Source organism: Entelurus aequoreus, linkage group LG17, assembly GCF_033978785.1.
Source record: "Entelurus aequoreus isolate RoL-2023_Sb linkage group LG17, RoL_Eaeq_v1.1, whole genome shotgun sequence".
Taxonomy (NCBI): domain Eukaryota; kingdom Metazoa; phylum Chordata; class Actinopteri; order Syngnathiformes; family Syngnathidae; genus Entelurus; species Entelurus aequoreus.
Window position 1 is genome coordinate 34,906,350 of NC_084747.1, and position 17,991 is coordinate 34,924,340.

The following is a 17,991-nucleotide window of genomic DNA, read 5'->3' on the forward strand; positions in this document are numbered from 1 at the left end:
AATAATATGTTCTATATGATTAAAGCATATCACAAACTTTTTTGTTTCTAGCAGTACATTTAAAACACCAGAAGGTAACTGTATGACCGCAAATACCATCCGGTGTCTTCATGCTGAGTAGTTTAACTGAAGAGAAGTTAACTTGTTTTTTGCACTTGTATCAAAGTTAACAATGTTGAAATGTAGGGGAGCATGATAAATATTGGACTGATAATTGTCAAGCTGATAAGAGGAATAATGACCATCCATCCATCCATCCATCTTCTTCCGCTTATCAGAGGTCGCGTCGTGGGGGCAGCAGCCTAAGCAGGGAAGCCCAGACTTCCCTCTCCCCAGCCGCTTCGTCCAGCTCCTCCCGGGGGATCCCGAGGCGTTCCCAGGCCAGCCGGGAGACATAGTCTTCCCAACGTGTCCTGGGTCTTCCCCGTGGCCTCCTACCGGTCGGACGTGCCCTAAACACCTCCCTAGGGAGGCGTTCGGGTGGCATCCTGACCAGATGCCCGAACCACCTCATCTGGCTCCTCTCGATGTGGAGGAGCAGCGGCTTTACTTTGAGCTCCCCCCGGAGGGCAGAGCTTCTCACCCTATCTCTAAGGGAGAGCCCCGCCACCCGGAGGAAACTCATTTCGGCCGCTTGTACCCGTGATCTTGTCCTTTCGGTCATAACCCAAAGCTCATGACCATAGGTGAGGATGGGAACGTAGATCGACCGGTAAATTGAGAGCTTTGCCTTCCGGCTCAGCTCCTTCTTCACCACAACGGATCGATACAGCGTCCGCATTACTGAAGACGCCGCACCGATCCGCCTGTCGATCTCACGATCCACTCTTCCCTCACTCGTGAACAAGACTCCGAGGTACTTGAACTCCTCCACTTGGGGCAGGGTCTCCTCCCCAACCCGGAGATGGCACTCCATCCTTTTCCGGGCGAGAACCATGGACTCGGACTTGGAGGTGCTGATTCTCATCCCAGTCGCTTCACACTCAGCTGCGAACCGATCCACTGAGAGCTGCAGATCCTGGCCAGATGAAGCCATCAGGACCACATCATCTGCAAAAAGCAGAGACCTAATCCTGCAGCCACCAAATCAGATCCCCTCAACGCCTTGACTGCGCCTAGAAATTCTGTCCATAAAAGTTATGAACAAAATCGGTGACAAAGGGCAGCCTTGGCGGAGTCCAACCCTCACTGGAAACGTGTCCGACTTACTGCCGGCAATGCGGACCAAGCTCTGGCACTGATCATACAGGGAGCGGACCGCCACAATCAGACAGTCCGATACCCCATACTCTCTGAGCACTCCCCGCAGGACTTCCCGAGGGACACGGTCGAATGCCTTCTCCAAGTCCACAAAACACATGTAGACTGGTTGGGCAAACTGTCATGCACCCTCAAGGACCCTGCCGAGAGTATAGAGCTGGTCCACAGTTCCACGACCAGGACGAAAACCACACTGTTCCTCCTGAATCCGAGGTTCGACTATCCGGCGTAGCCTCCTCTCCAGTACACCTGAATAGACCTTACCGGGAAGGCTGAGGAGTGTGATCCCACGATAGTTAGAACACACCCTCCGGTTCCCCTTCTTAAAGAGAGGAACCACCACCCCGGTCTGCCAATCCAGAGGTACCGCCCCCGATGTCCACGCGATGTTGCAGAGTCTTGTCAACCAAGACAGCCCCACAGCATCCAGAGCCTTAAGGAACTCCAGGCGGATCTCATCCACCCCCGGGGCCTTGCCACCGAGGAGCTTTTTAACTACCTCAGCAACCTCAGCCCCAGAAATAGGAGAGCCCACCATAGATTCCCCAGGCACTGCTTCCTCATAGGAAGACGTGTTGGTGGGATTGAGGAGGTCTTCCAAGTATTCCCTCCACCGATCCACAACATCCGCAGTCGAGGTCAGCAGAACACCATCCTCACCATACACGGTGTTGATAGTGCACTGCTTCCCCTTCCTGAGGCGGCGGGTGGTCCAGAATCGCTTCGAAGCCGTCCGGAAGTCGTTTTCCATGGCCTCCCCGAACTCCTCCCATGTCCGAGTTTTTGCCTCCGTGACCGCCGAAGCCGCACACCGCTTGGCCTGTCGGTACCTGTCCGCTGCCTCAGGAGTCCTATGTGCCAAAAAAACCCGATAGGACTCCTTCTTCAGCTTGACGGCATCCCTCACCGCCGGTGTCCACCAACGGGTTCTAGGATTACCGCCACGACAGGCACCAACTACCTTGCGGCCACAGCTCCAATCAGCCGCCTCGACAATAGAGGCGCGGAACATGGTCCATTCGGACTCAATGTCCAGCACCTCCCTCGGAATAATGACGTCACCCATAAATCCGAGAACATTAAAAAAGCGCTCCAATGAGGCAATATCACTCGTACTCTGCTGTACGTGGGTTAGGCTAAGTCAATCAAGCGCTCCTTTTCTTTTTGCTGTAAATGGCCAGCCATAAACTTCCCCTGAGCTTATTGTAGACAAACATGGCGTTGTTCGTGTTTAACTCGCTGTTTGACACGAAGAGTATTGAAAGACATTTGGTGCTATCTGCATCAGCTAACATTCCACAAGGAGGAAAAAAAAACATTGAACTTTAACACATCAAACCTGGTTAGCCACCTGAGACACAAACATCGCTACAACTGTGTTTTGAAAGCCTAAGGAGATGTCTGCTGCTAAAGAAGCCTCGTTCTTTTCGCCTCGTCGTTTGAAAAGTGCAAAAAGTTTGCCAGAGGTAAGGGCTAAAGCGATCTGTGATCATCATGAAAACGATGTCATTGGACGTCCAGCCCTTTACCATCATTCAAGATACCGGCTTTTGTTAAGACAAATCGTCTGTCAAATCTACCTTTGTTTGTGTCTTTTTTACCTCCAGGTGGGCACAAACTACTGTTAAACCTATCCATCCATTTTCCACCGCTTGTCCCTCTCGGGGTCTAAATTTTAAAAAATAATAGTTATCCCTACTTAAAACATCGAATGTATTGTTAAGGTTTTATGATGGTATCAGTTTTACCTTGGCACTTTAAATTAATTTCTAGGAAAAACATTTTTTAAATTACAACCACTTGGAAGTTACTGAGTCATGAAATAACTTGTGCTTCTGCTAGAGGTTCCACTTATTTATTTGAACCTTTATTTATCCAGGATTAGGTATCTCTTTTTAAAAGGAGATCAGCCACAAACTAACTGGCACCGGCAGCAATGTGGGTGAAGTGTCATACACAATGACCGCTCTACCATTCAAACATCGCCGCCCCAATATTAGGTATAATAATAAACATGACAGTGATGCTAAAAATAATTTAGGGGTTAAGAAAATGAACAAAGTTTAACTTCAGTTCAGAAATGTTCATATTGAAGTGTATGATGAGCTTTACCTCCCTGTGTAAATGTTGAGAGTAAAATATAACAGGCCATGCACCACCCATACCTCCATTTACCACCCTCTGGTCGGCGCCTGGGCTTAGACTATAGTCGTGCAATCCCGCACGAGGAGTTGCAGGTCCAGCTGAGTTCGGAGTCAGGCGTGGCGAATTCTGCCGTCCGGGCCCCCATGACATTGCCTCCCTGTTTCTCTGCCCTGGGGGAATGTACTTGTTCTCCCTGTAAGCGAACACTTGATCAATACATGATTGAATCAAGAGCTGTTCAGGATCCACTGGTACAGTCTCACCTGCTCAACGTGTGCATCTCTCTTTCCCCTCGGACCACGGCGGTAAACTTCTCCTCCTCGGACCGTTCGTCGTTCTCCAGTGCCACGCGGGCCTTGTACGTGGAGCTGGCTTCTATTTCCTCAGCCAGCTGGGCAGCTCGAGCTTCCCTCTTCAGGAATTCCTCCGAGTTATCACGCTCTAGTGGGACCCTGGAAAGTAACGTGACAAAAAAATAGATGAAGAAATAAATCATTGCTGAAACATCTCAAGGATGATCAGTGGAAACGGGGAGCACCTGAGATCTCTTGGCTAAAGCTGCAAAATGTGAATACTAATGTACATGTGCTTTTCTTAGTTCTTTCTTTTTAATAAATTTCCCACACAAAACATTGTTGCCATTATGTTTTTATGCTGTATGTAGAATTTTGGAGGGAGAAAATTGATTTAATCCACTTTGGAATCTGGCTGTAATACTAGAAAATGTGGAAAAAGTGAAGCATTGTGAATACCTTCCGGATGCACTGTACTTGTTTGATTAGTTTGCATGACTACTATCACGTTTGTCAACATTGTGTGGCAGGGAATGTTTTGACATTTTCCTTAATAAATAATGCAGAATTATTGACACAGCACAGCACAGTAGTGTTCCTTACGTATATGTGGACAGGCTGCTGTCATAAGTTGACAAGACCCCATACTTCTCCTCGTTGTACTTGAACATATCATTGGGGTCCCAACCGTTAGACTGAAAACAAAAAATAAAAAAGCAGCAGATTGTTTTTTTTCCTGTCTATACAGTCAAAAACCAAATGTCAGTGTTTGTTGTGGCTTAGTGTCATGTTTTCACACCACATCAGTATCCAGAGACTCGAGGCTGTCAGAATTGTGGGTCTCTCCACCATCCCAGGGCTCCAGATCTTTCTCTTTGTGCTCGCCATTGATTCTGCCGCTCACTGCGGTGTCTGTGAAGTTATCTGAGACACGCAAGGATACACCTTTAGGCTCTGCAGACACACAAACAATACATACAAACAGAAAGCAGATACGATGTACTTATACTGTACTCTAGAAAGCACGCATGCCTTCAGAATATTTGCCACAAGATATCCAAGAGTTTTTTCAAACCCACACACTTAATGCAACTACTTACTAAAATAGCATCCTTTTTAAAATTAAAAGCCAATGCCTGTGCTGATGATTATTAAGTCAAGCTGTAATTAGAACAGTATGGCACAGGGGTGTCCAAAGTGCGGCCCGGAGGTCATTTGTGGCAAGCAGCTAATTTTATAAAGGCCCTCAGCACATTGTAAAAACCCGATTCCTATTAAAAAAAAGTAAATTAAAAGGGCAAAAATGTGTAGTCTAACAAGAAAAAAATCTAAAATGTTATTTTTTAATATGACAAATATCAAAATGACCCCAGCATTCTTTGATTTTTCATTATGCAGCCTTCAATGGAAAATATTTGGACACCCCTAGTATAATCACTGTCTTTGTGGCAAAATGTAGACATGATGAGGAAAGTAATTTTCTAATATTTCAATCTTACTTACAAACTACTAACACATCAATGGGCAGCATAAAGCACATCAGTCATAACAAGTTAGAGGGACTACAAATGCATAAGAATGGGCTAAAAGGGTCTATGTGAAGTTAACAAAGATTGACTTGAGGACGGCTGTCCATCATGTAACTGGGAGTTATACGCATTGGGTCGGGTAGCGTTAGGCAAAGCAAGCATGCGTTTAGAATGCAGTCAATCAACAGTCAATCAATCAGTACATCAAAGATACCTGGGATTTTAATCCAATCTTCTAAAAGCAAATGCATTGTTCTTTGTTACTTTCAACAGAAATGAGATAATATATTTCTTGTAACATGTGGTCCTGTCCTTGACTATAGACCTGAGCTGTGGTGCAGGCAAGGCTGTGTTTACATCACGCAGGTGTGCTTGCCCTACAACTTCAAAAAATACAAATTGGTGCACTAACAACTCCTACAATCCAGTTTACTTCTGCGCGGTGCACTTTTCTTGCCCCAGGAAGACAAGGCACAATTGCTCACACGCGAGCATTCAACATAGTACGTGTGAGTGCATCCTCAATCTAGACTGAGCCATATTCAGCTTTTGCATGGCATGTCAGCGAAAAAAATTAAAGTGGAAGCCTGCTCATTTTCCGTTGAAAGCAACACTATGAAAGAACTAGTGAAAAACATGTACCAAGTACAGTGGAACCTCTAAAGTCGACCACACTAAGATTATATAAATTGAAATTACAACCAAATTGTCCTTTAGAAATTGAGCAGAGCATGTAAATATTTACCCAGAGTTCACTAGAGCTCAGGTCAGCAAGCAAAGGATTAACTCCGTCTTTTGCTTTTAGCATCACTTATTGTATGACACCACGTGAGGCCCACGCAAACATCTCTGGAGATTATACAGTAAACTCAAAATCAATGCTTCGAGTCATTGACTCCACATATTTGGCTTTTTCTTGTGATGTTTGTAACATCTGCACAATGTCATAAATAGGATGTAAAGAGAAGATTGTGCAAAAGAATACATGCTAAAAATGACATTTAGAGTAATGATTGTGTGCTACTGTTCTAACATTTTACTAATATGTTTTTGAGGAAGATAATTTGACTCAGGAATTGATTATTTTTGGACTACCAGCACCTTAGTTGTTCCACTGTTCTTGTTTTATTGTGTGTAGTAACCCTCAGATTAGATCACCATACAGGACATGAGCAGCAGAAGCAACAACACTAGCAATTCCAACAGGTTTGATTTTCAATTAGAGATGGATTACAGGACAGAAAGGTGGGAGGATAAAACAGACAATATATATTACCTGTGTCAGAGGAAACTAGACCATGGGAGAGCAGAGACAGACAGATGACACAAAGTCAGAAGATGGACTGACAGAATGACCACAGTGTTGACCAACTGACTTCCTACACAACACAATAACGTATAATAAACAGTGGAGTTGTTGGAAATTGTGTCAAATCTATGATCCCTTGCTTCAACAGGTTATAATAAATGTTGTACTATCATTGTTCCCACCCCACTCGACAGAAACGCACATGTTCCATATCCAGACAAAAAAAACCTGACACAGTCGATAGTTCTTAAAGAAGTCTTGCATGGGTCAAAATGAATTGGACAGACTTATTCAGTCTTTATTGAGTGCTCTTGCTGCACTAGGGCATCCTTAGGACCAATCAATACCTCACATTATTCTTCAGTGAGCACCCTCTCAAAGAAGACACACGACAAAGTCCCTGCTTGGAAGTTAATACAGGCGGAGAAAAAAATCAGGACAACCCATGTACAGTATGCGCTGATTAACTGAGCTTTGTGGTTATTTGCGAGTCTGTGTGAATTCAGAGTGACAAAGTCCCTGCCCCCTTTTTTTTACAGTGAATGCATCATGAGTTTTATGAAGATTAATGTACAAAACCAGAAAATGTGTTGTGTACCTTTCCTGGCAAAGTTAAGGTCGACGTCTTTGAAGGACACTACGACGACATCGGAAGCCTTGAAGACGATGCTCTCTACAATGTCTTCTTTTCTGGGGCCCGCACTCGGCTCTTGGCTCTTTCTGTGGGCTGCGTCTAATACCAGGTCGCACTGGGAAAAGAAATGTGACACAAAATAAATTCAAGCAAGAAAACGCAAAAGTCTAAACTAGAATGTTACAAGGTGGACTCTTAACAAAATTGAGTTGAGTATGCCTTAGCACACTACTTCCTGGTTGATGTGGCGCTTCATAAGATGTTGAGACAGTCTCATTTCTTCAGCTAAAAATAATTCCGGCTCCAAGGGGGAAATCATGGACATGTGTGTCAAATAGCAGATAAAAGTTAAAGTACCAATGATTGTCACACACACACTAGGTGTGGCGAAATTATTATCTGCATTTGACCCATCACCCTTGATCACCCTCTGGGAGGTGATGGGAGCAGTGGGCAACAGCGGTGGCCGCGCCCGGGAATCATGTTTGGTGATTTAACGCCCAATTCCAACCCTTGATGCTGAGTGCCAAGCAGGGAGGTAATGGGTCCCATTTTTATAGTCTTTGGTATGACTCGGCCGGGTTTTGAACTCACAACCTACCGATCTCAGGGCGAAAACTCTAACCACTAGATCACTGAGTAGGTATAAGACTTATTTGTCAAAAAAACTCAATGGCTCTTCTCATTAATCTAGGTCATTGTATTCTGAGGCATTCAATCGATCGCGACTGCACTGTTCAGTTTGTCCTGGGTTTCCCCTACATATATTTGATCGTGGCGCAACGCCACAGCAAAATCATAACCACCACAGTTTAACTTTTTTTTTTTTTCTTACATAAAAAACTTTTTTTTTACTATTATTTACATACTATTAGCCATAATAAGCTTGAAAAACATCCTCTATGCTTTATTTAAAAAAAAACACAAAAAAAACTTGTATATCTGAATCGCCTGTTTGGAGCGCCACAGCTGGCCGAGCCCCTAGCAGTAAGAAGTTGGAACCCAGCAAAAATAAGCAGAGAAAGTTGAAGAGAAAGGTTATTTCAGGTTAATTGATGCAGTTCTTATTCAAGCCTGTGTAAAATATCTTAGCTTTGACATTACTGCCGAAAATAACATCTAACTTTACGCCGTGAGCCGGTGCGTCTTTGAACCTCTGTTTGGACGTGTGTGTGTGTGGAGTGTGCATCTTGTGCCCATGCGCGTGTGGTTTTTCTACATGTACTGTGGCTTCTTCCCACATTCCAAAAATATGCATGTTAGCTTCTTTGGAGACTGTAAATTGTCCATAGGTATGAATGTGAGCGTGAATGATTGTCTATGTATGTGCCCTGCGATTGGCCCTGCTAATTTTCATTAGCATGTCACTGAGCGGGTCCATTATACATTAGCATTAGGCCAGAGGCATTAGAGCCAACGTTCATCCTGTATAATTGTATTGCTTTTTTTAAGTTTATACCAAACTGTATTTTTATTTTAACGGGATTCCTACATGTATGTGCACTTCATGTGTACAGTATATATAAGGTATTTTCCTTAGTGTGCTTAGTTTTACCGTGACTTCATTGTGGAAAATATCAATAAACCACCTCGTTGTTTTTATCATCTCTAATTCAAAGGACTGTTTACATATTTGGCAAACTAAATCCCAAAATTCATTACAATAAGCAGCAACAATTGAAAAATAGAGCAAAACAATATAATAAGAACAAAATATTAGTATGAATACCTAATAACACGATGTTTTTTAAAATATATGTAAAACATTTGAGTAGCCTTTTAAAAAAATATACATGCATCATTGCCAATCACATTAATCATGACATCATGAATATGTGATTTCATAGTGACCACGACCCTTCCACACCAATAGCCACGCCCTAACAAGCCACGAGGAAATATAATCCTCTTTCACATCCAGACCCAGCAAAATTGTTGGGTCAAAGCCCTAAAAGAAGATGTGGCTTTGCCAACTTGCAAGAAGTTGGCTACATCCATGCAGCGCCCCTGGACAACATTCTTCTGCTTAATTCAAAACCAGCATGGAAACCGGAGTTGGGAAGATTCAGTAAAAATTCTACCATTCTGTGTAAAACAATATTAAAAAAATAATAAATGATTATTAACTTGAAATTCAGTCCAAAGTCCCACCTTAAGTAAAACTTGCTCGAGTTTTGCTTTTATTTGGGTGAAAAATAAACAGGGCTCACAGGGACTTTACCTAAAATGGAAGATAAAAGGCCTTGTAGCTGTCCTCCATAAAAGGAGAGGCTGAAAGGGTGGACGTTGTCAGTCCCACTTCAGCTGTGCGCTGTAAGAGTATTTCACCTCATGATTTGCTTCTTACCTCTGGACCGTAAGTTTTGAAGACTCCTTCATAGACCGTTCCATTTTTCACCTTCAGTTCACACCTGGTGCCCTGTAATCATCCACCATTCATTAATGTGAGGCGTTAATGTAAACGCTCCCAAGACCAGCTTAAAAGCAGTCTGCTGTGCCACAAACTAATAACTGATCAATTGTTTTTGTTAAAGTAAGCTGCATTCGAGGCGAATCCCACAAGCTTTGTTTTATTGCTGTGTGAACATTTTTACTTAGTCATTTACGGTTAGAAAAAAAAACATCTTGCATTGCTGCATTTAGTACTGTGGCACAGTTAGATTTTTGACTACAAGTGTTTCAAGAGAGCGAACATACCACAACAGATGTCAAGACATGGACCATCCTCATGTTTGCATAAACTCCATTGAAAATAACCTAAATAGGGGAAAAACACAGTAGGCATTGTATGGCCTTTCTTTTTTAGATAGTAACCTCCTCTTTCTAAAGTCAATGCCTTGTGACAATTTTGATATATTGTTTTTTTTTTTTTTCTTCAACTCAAACAGGTTACTTACCGCTGCAGGACCTTTACCACTGTGTCTTCCCCTGTAAGATAGAAAAATACAACTGATGACAAACGTGCCCTATTGTGTTTCTAAAGGAAAGTGATGGTGATTAAAGTATTTCTATTTTATGGAATGGGAGAAATATCTGCAAATTTTAATATCCCAAGCAGATGGGATCATGCACAAAATGCAGCTGATTGTACTTCAATGCACCTGAAGCCATGATGACTTACAGTATTTCTAGACATGCAACGATTTTACAAGCCTTAAGATTAAGAGTGCTTAATGGTTATAAACATAGACATTGTACTTTCAGCATGTACCCCAATATCCTAACCTTGCAGTATGTTCTTAAATGTACCGTATTTTGAAGACTATAAGCCGCACTAAAAATCCTTTCATTTTCTCAAAAATCAACAGTGCGCATAATGTACGTATTAATTCAGGTTGTGCTTACTGACCTCGAAGCGATTTTATTTGGTAAATGGTGCAATGATAAGGGTGAACGGTAGACGGCAGTCACACATAAGAGATATGTGTGCACTGCAAGACGACGTTAGCAAGCAAGCCCAAAACTTTGATCATATTTCATTGAGAATATGGAACATTACACACAGCTTTGAAAAATCTGTCAAAATGTTTTAGTACGACTTTGGTAAGCTATGAAGCCGCACCGTCAACGCATTACGGCTACAGTAGTCAAGCGTACTGTGCTTCAACATACGGGTATTATTATGGTATGTGTGTGTATAAGGACCCCAAAATGGCACCAATTAAGAGACATAAACAGGTGTTTTGTTTCTCAATATTATACAAAACAATTTTTTTTTTGTGTATTTGGGGTCTGCACTCTGCAGTCTCGAAAATGTGCGTGCATCCGCCATTGTAGCCCGCGCTGACACAGTAGTCAATAAACTCCTTTTTCTCTATCCTCTTGTTGTGAGGCATTCATCCTCTGCTGTTGCCATTTCTAATATAAAGTAGCATAAAGTTTAAACTTATATCTGTCAGTAGTTTGCTATGGAAGCGCTAGAACTACTGGTATACATAATTCACCTACGGAACTTTGATTACCGTATTTTTAGAGAATTCCGGTCGGACGGTTTTTCACGGGACACATATCCGTTGTTGTTGTCCATGGACAATGAGATCCTGCTCCGTTGTTTGTTATAGCAAAGTCTGAATGTCATTAAAACATTTAGCTACATCTTTTGATGCTCCTCCTTCAACTACCGTCCTTACACGCTACATTACACAACAAAGATGGCGGGGAGAAGTCGCTGTCGAAGTGAAGCCACGTAAATAAGACCCGCCCACAAAACGGCCTATCCTAAAGAGACGGTCAAAAAGCGACCTAAAAATGGTCTGTAAAACATAATCAATGCAACATTTTAACCAGAGAAACACAATTACATGTTATGTAGACAAAAGGGGTTGTTTTAATTGGAGAAAAAAATCATAATATGACCCCTTTAATGAGCCTTTTGTATAAAAATAGACATAAACAGACCCGCTCATCGGCAGTGCGCCTTATAATACGGTACGCCCTATTGTCTGAAAAATATGGACTATAGGGCGTTATTTTACTCTTCTAGTAAAATAACCATGTCCTGTAGCATGTCATAGATGTCAACTTGTTCCTATCATGTGTACATCTCCCAGAGAATGCACGTTATTATTTTCAAAAATGTCCTAAAATCAACCGTACTTCTTTAGAACTACACCCTAAAAAGCAATTTGTTATTCTAAGGGTTTCCTGGACTGTACCTGGTTCTCCTACTTTGTCATGGAATGCACCTTATTCATGCAGTTAACATGGACCATGTTTTTCTGGTATGTCCTTCCATCCGTCCATTTTCTCCATTGCTTATTCTCACTAGAGTCGCGGGTAATATGGAGCCTATTCTGGTGGACTTTGGGCGAGAAGCGGTGTACAAACTAGACTGGTCGCCAGACAATCGCAGACCTAGTATGTCCTAATATGCACCTTATTCATTCAAGCAGGTCTTAGAATGCATCATTCAGTCTATGTCTTTGACTGCACTAAATTATTTTAGTGCTAGAGTAAACCCTTGTTTATCCCTGTAATTGGTTTCTGGGCCTGATCATAGTAAATTAATTTCCACAAAGTTATAGGATTAAATTATCGGTTTAGGACCTTATAAATATGATTAACATTATGGGAGCCCTCTAGACATGAAATAACATTTAAATAGGCACCTTTATACTCTTTTAATCCAATAAAGTAATGCTGTCTGAGGTTGAGCCAATTAGTGGCCACAATGTCAAACAGCGGGCTCTGATTGGTTGTCATGGTTATTACTTCAGAGTGCCAATATAGAATGGGTACGGAAATTGTTCAGACCCCTTAAACTTGTTCACTCTGCTTTATTGCAGCCATTTGCTAAAATAAAAAAAGGGATTTTTTTTTTCTAATTAATGTACACTCAGCACCCCATCTTAACATAAAAAAAACAGAAATGTAGAAATGTTTGCAAATTTATAAAAAATCAAAAACTCAAAAATCAAATACTTAGTTGATGCACCTTTGGTAGAAATCACAGCCTCAAGTTAGGGATGTTAACAATTAATCGATTTTCGATTAATTGCCGTTAAGAAATTACCCGATTAAAATTAACGATTTCAATTAATTGACAATTCCGTTCTGTCACGGTCGGTGCGGTGGTTTTCTGTGTGAAGGTAATGCTGAGTTTATACCTCGCTAGTCCACACGAGGGAGTTGTTGCTTATTGTACTTTTTCCAAGCAGCAACACCATCACGTGACCAGCCCTACATGTCCGCTGTACACATGAGAGTCCACATGCGAGAGAAGAAAAACAAACATGAAGCGACGCAAGAGAAGTGCTGTGTGGGAACATTTCACCCTAAAAGAGGACGATGCAACGTGCAAAATATGTAAGGCTGTTTTGAAGTACAACAATTCAACCAGTTCGTTAAATTACCACCTAAAAAGTTTACATGCCGCTGTGCTTGGAGGAGAGAGTGGAGGCGGAGCACGGCCAGGCCAGCCCTCCGTCGCCGAAGCGTTTTCCAAAAGAAAAGCGGTGTGTGATGACGCACGGGCAGAGGGCATCACCCAGAGGATTTGCAACATGGTTGAAAAGGATATGCTGCCTATAAGCATTGTGGATGGCAAGGGGTTTCGTGAGTTGATGAACTATTGTGAGCCAGACTACCAAATCCCTTCTCGAGAAACAATAACAACCCGCATAGAGGCTCGCTACAAAAGAAAGAAAGCCGAGCTGAAAGCACGACTGGCCAACACGCATGTAGCAATAACCACTGACTGTTGGACGTCAAATACAACAGAGAGCTATATCACCGTCACTTGCCACTACATGGAGGACTGGCTGATGAGGTCGGCAGTCCTAGCCAGGGTTGGCTAAACTTGGCTTGCTTAATATTTTACTATCACGATCACCATTGTCTTTCAGGAATGTTTACTTGAAGTTGTTGTCAGCCTGTTTCAAGCTGACTGATTATTACATTAATGTTTACACTAATAGTTTGTGAGAGACAAACTAAGATGGGCATAGTGCATGCACTTTATTTTATTTTATGCAGTGACATGTTTTTCATTCAGTTCTTCTGTCAGCCTCACTTGAGCCCAAATGTTAAGTTGAATCAATGACTGTTCTTCTGCAGCAGGCTTAGGTTTACTTATTTTGCTGTTACTTACAATTTCAGGGATGTCTGCCTTATATTTTTTCAAGTTGACTGTCATATAGGCACTTTTCCCAGTTCAAGAGGGATTCAATTAATGTTGCAGCTTGCAGGCTGCTAGCCTTCTAATAGTTTGTGAGACAGACTAAGATGTGCATTGTGCATGTTGTGCACTTGATGTTACTTTATTTTTCTTGTCTTTACAGTAGTGAGTGAGTGACATGTTTTTTCACTTCAGTTCTTGTCAGCCTCACCTGAGTCCAAAGGTGAAGTTCTGCAGCAGACTGCAACAGCCAACAGGCTTACTTATTTGCTGCCTGCTGTTACAATTTTCAGGGATGTCTTCCTTGTATTTTTTCAAGTTGACAGATAGGCATTAGGCACCTTTCCCAGTTCAAGAGGGATTATATAAAATAAAGCTAGCTATTATGGCTGCTGCCACTACCAAGTCTTGCATGTGTGACAAGACTAAAGTGCACTTTATATTATATTCCTCATGTTACAAAGATGACTTACTTTTGTATCAAATAAACATTTGATTAGGGAATACAATGTCCTTTGTATTTTATACCAGCAAAATTTTGATTTTGATTTTGTACCTTATTGAGGGGAAATCTCAGATGGGGGGAAAACACCGCTTTATCAACTAATCGATGATCGATCGATAAGGTTATCAACTATCAATTAATGAAATAATCGATAATTTGCATCCCTACCTCAAGTCTTTTTGAATACAATGCCACAAGATTGGCACACCTATTTTTGGGCAGTTTCGCCCATTCCTCTTTGCAGCACCTCTCAACCTCTATCAGATTGGATGCGAAGCGCTGGTTTTCATCCAAGATGTCTCTGTACATTGCTGCATTCATCTTGGTCTAATCAGGGAGATGACCAAGAACCTGATGGTCACTCTGTCAGAGCTACAGCATTCCTCTGTGGAGAGAGAAGAACCTTCCAGAAGAACAACCATCTCTGCAACAATCCGCCAATAAGGCCTGTATGGTAGAGTGGCCAGACGGAAGCAATATCTTAGTAAAACGTTAGCCAAAATGCACCTGAAGACTCTTAGACCATGGGAAAACTAATCATGTTGTGGGGATGGCTTTTGGCCACAGGAACTGGGAGACTAGTCAGGATAGAGGGAAATATGAATGCAGCGATGTACAGAGACATCCTGGATGACAACCAACGATTACCATCCAATCTGACAGAGCTTGAGAGGTGCTGCAAAGAGGAATGGGCAAAACAGCCCAAAGATAGGTGTGCAAAGCTTGTGGCATCATATTCAAAAAGACTTCAGGCTGTGATTGCTGCTAAAGTTGCATCAACAAAGTATTGAGCAAAGGGTCTGAATACTTATGTATGAATTTTGAGTTTTTTATTTAAAATACATTTGCAAAATGTCTACATTTCTGTTTTTTTCTATCAAGATGGGGTGCTGAGTGTACATTAATGAGAAATAAAATGAACTTTTTGGATTTTTGCAAATGAGTACAATGACACAAAGAGTGACATTTTTTAAGCGGTCTGAATGCCTTCTGTACCCACTGTACTTATGGTGGTGGGGCGTAGCTAGGTGCATGGCTGGGGCGGGGTCAATATGACACAATTTTAGAATTTGCATAATCGGCGAAGTTGCATATGTATTTTTTGAAAAGGCTAAAAAATATATATATATACATTTAAAAACAAATCTGTTATTAGTGAGGATGTATACAGAGTAACGGTATTTTTTGGTACTGGTTCCTAATTGGGTCGGTCCATGAGGACCGTTAAGATTCTGGACAAATGATAGGGCTTATCTGTACTTTTTTTTTTCCAGCTGACTGTAGTAATTATGACACGGTGTCACATTGACTTCAGCTTCCACTGCCAGTCTAAAAAAAGAAACAAGGGAAGATTCTAAAAATCAGTTTGGAATAATCACAATTAAGGAAGCAACACCACACAAAAGTATGTAACAAAAAAATATTTCCTCCTCAAAAGTTCCTCAAAGTCACACACGCTAAGAGTTAGTGTCAGTTTGAAGTGAACGCGCTTCAACAACCGCCCTACTAGCGAACCAGTAAGCCACAAGACAATACTAATTCCCTCAAAAAAGTTAAAGAGTAATATAATAAATGAAGTAAATTATATTTATATAGCACTTTTTCTCTAGTGACTAGAAGCACTTTACATAGTGAAACCCATTATCTACATCTTAAGCTACATTTAAACCAGTGCTGGTTGTACTGGGAGCAGGTGGGTAGTGTGTCTTGCCCAAGGACCCAACGGCAGTGACGAGGGTGGCGGAAGCAGAAATCAAACCTGGAAACCCTTACAGCCGCTCTACCAACAGAGCCACGCTGCCCCAAATCCATAATATTCTATAAAGTTGCTCTGAAGCAAAATAGCATCCACTGACAGTTCTCTACTCACCGTCTGTCGTCACTCCAACGCGCCATATTTGTGTGGCAACAAAACACCTTATTTAAATGCACAACCACTAGGGGTGTAAAAATGTATCAGTACAAATCGAAAACCGATTTCAACTTTACAGATATGACTACATCGTCGGGCGAGCTTTTGTATCGATCTATAGCTAGGATAGGTCGATGTCCGGTTGGAAAGTCATGAATCGGTTGATTAAAGCCCTGCTACAAAATATGGCCGCTCTAATCTTGTCCCCCCGCACTCCACCCTGTTTCTTTGTGAGGATTATGAGACATCAATTAGTTACAACTTGGCCCTTTTATTTATAATTTCCACAGGGCACAACCGGACATCCACCATGCTATTGACATTCCTGCACATGCTAGCACTACCTCTCCTAACTTGCCCACTCACTTACTCACTCACCCCACATACTGCCATTCTTAAAGGAGCGCACACACACACACATACGCTACTCTCACAACAGCTGCTTTAAAACAGGCCTCGCCAAATGTGGCGAGGCCTGTGTATTACCACCTTTGCTTCAAACTTAGGTAAACATTTTAATAAGCATTCAGATCTGCTCAAGGAGTTATAAAAAGTGACAGGTAGTAATGGAGTTGTTACACCTGTCCTGCTGTTCGGTCCGGTGCAGACTGTAGTCGAGGAGCACAGGGAAGACGTTCCTTTCAGGGTCGATGCCATTTCAATGCCTTTTAATTTATATTTTAACCTTGTAAAGTTGTTCTTTAATTGTGAGTGGTTAATGTAGTGTAAGATTTTCTGTTACAATAAACCCAATATTTAAATTTTTCGTAGTTCCCTTTATTTGGAAAAGTATCGATTTACATTTTGGTACCGGTACTAAATTATTGTTATTGGAACAACACTATTCCTCTTTAATACCGCAATAATATAGTACAGTAAGATTTTAAACTATTACATCCCTAATTGTTAGTGAATCGTATCGTAACCCATTAGAGATGAGAACCTCTTTGTTATGGACGATTCGATTCGCATCTCAATACATGGGTTATGATGCGATTCAAAAACTATTTATTTATAAAACAGAATGATTCGATGCACTTCGATTAGTGTGCGAATGATTCAACACAATTTGATTTAGTTAATGAATGATTGAATAAGATTCGATACCATGTATGAACAATTTGATTCTGTGGTTAGCATTTGTTGATGGACACATTCTTTTTTACAGCATACAAGAACAAAAGCATTCCTTCCTGTGCATAGCCCCTCCTCATATTAGAGGATAAATAGTTTGGACCTCGGCACCAAGCGCTCAGACTAGATCTGTCCATGCTAAGTCTAACTGATAAAAACTACTCGGATGACAGGCCAAACATCTTGTAAGACAAGTGATCAGTTGAATGCCATGAGAATAACAATAATCTGATGAGTGAGAACACTCATCAGCACATTAACTTTCAAATATGAAAAAAAGCATATTCTATAAAATGTACATGATTCCAGTATTTTCTCATTTTTAAAACAACATATATCCCCAAAGATGCTTTATAAACTAAAAAGGCTTTACACGTGTAATATATATTTTCCACGAGTCAAGTCAAGTCAATGTTGTCACAGACGCCCACGAGTTTTAGTCAATGGCTTGACTGGGGGGCGGGACTTCCGGGACAAGGATGGGAAGTGGCGTGTATTGATTGTGGAGTTAAACGGTCGTTTGACAGAAACTGTGAGATTCAGGGAGGAAAGGCAGACACTTACATAAAAATCAATTAAAGGGGAAGAATATAAAAAAAGGTGTATGAGAGAGGAGGTGGTGTATACACGACTTAGGTTAGGACACAATGGTCT

General features: G+C 41.6%; 1 protein-coding gene across 16 annotated transcripts in view; it reads right to left on the reverse strand.

Annotated features, from left to right (window-relative positions):
• Window positions 1–17,991, reverse strand: part of atxn2 (ataxin 2) — a 48,573-nt gene that overhangs the window by 18,048 nt on the left and 12,534 nt on the right. For 9 of the 16 annotated variants that reach the window (XM_062025551.1, XM_062025552.1, XM_062025564.1 and 6 more), the window contains exons 2-10: window positions 10,068–10,098; window positions 9,868–9,927; window positions 9,518–9,589; window positions 7,135–7,285; window positions 6,504–6,518; window positions 4,498–4,652; window positions 4,302–4,393; window positions 3,669–3,857; window positions 3,426–3,598 (exon numbers count right to left, since the gene is read on the reverse strand). In XM_062025551.1, the coding sequence (XP_061881535.1) occupies window positions 3,426–3,598; window positions 3,669–3,857; window positions 4,302–4,393; window positions 4,498–4,652; window positions 6,504–6,518; window positions 7,135–7,285; window positions 9,518–9,589; window positions 9,868–9,927; window positions 10,068–10,098 (938 nt within the window). The remainder of the gene's footprint in view (window positions 1–3,425; window positions 3,599–3,668; window positions 3,858–4,301; window positions 4,394–4,497; window positions 4,653–6,503; window positions 6,519–7,134; window positions 7,286–9,517; window positions 9,590–9,867; window positions 9,928–10,067; window positions 10,099–17,991) is intronic. The other 7 variants (XM_062025563.1, XM_062025562.1, XM_062025558.1 and 4 more) reach the window with 3 other exon arrangements.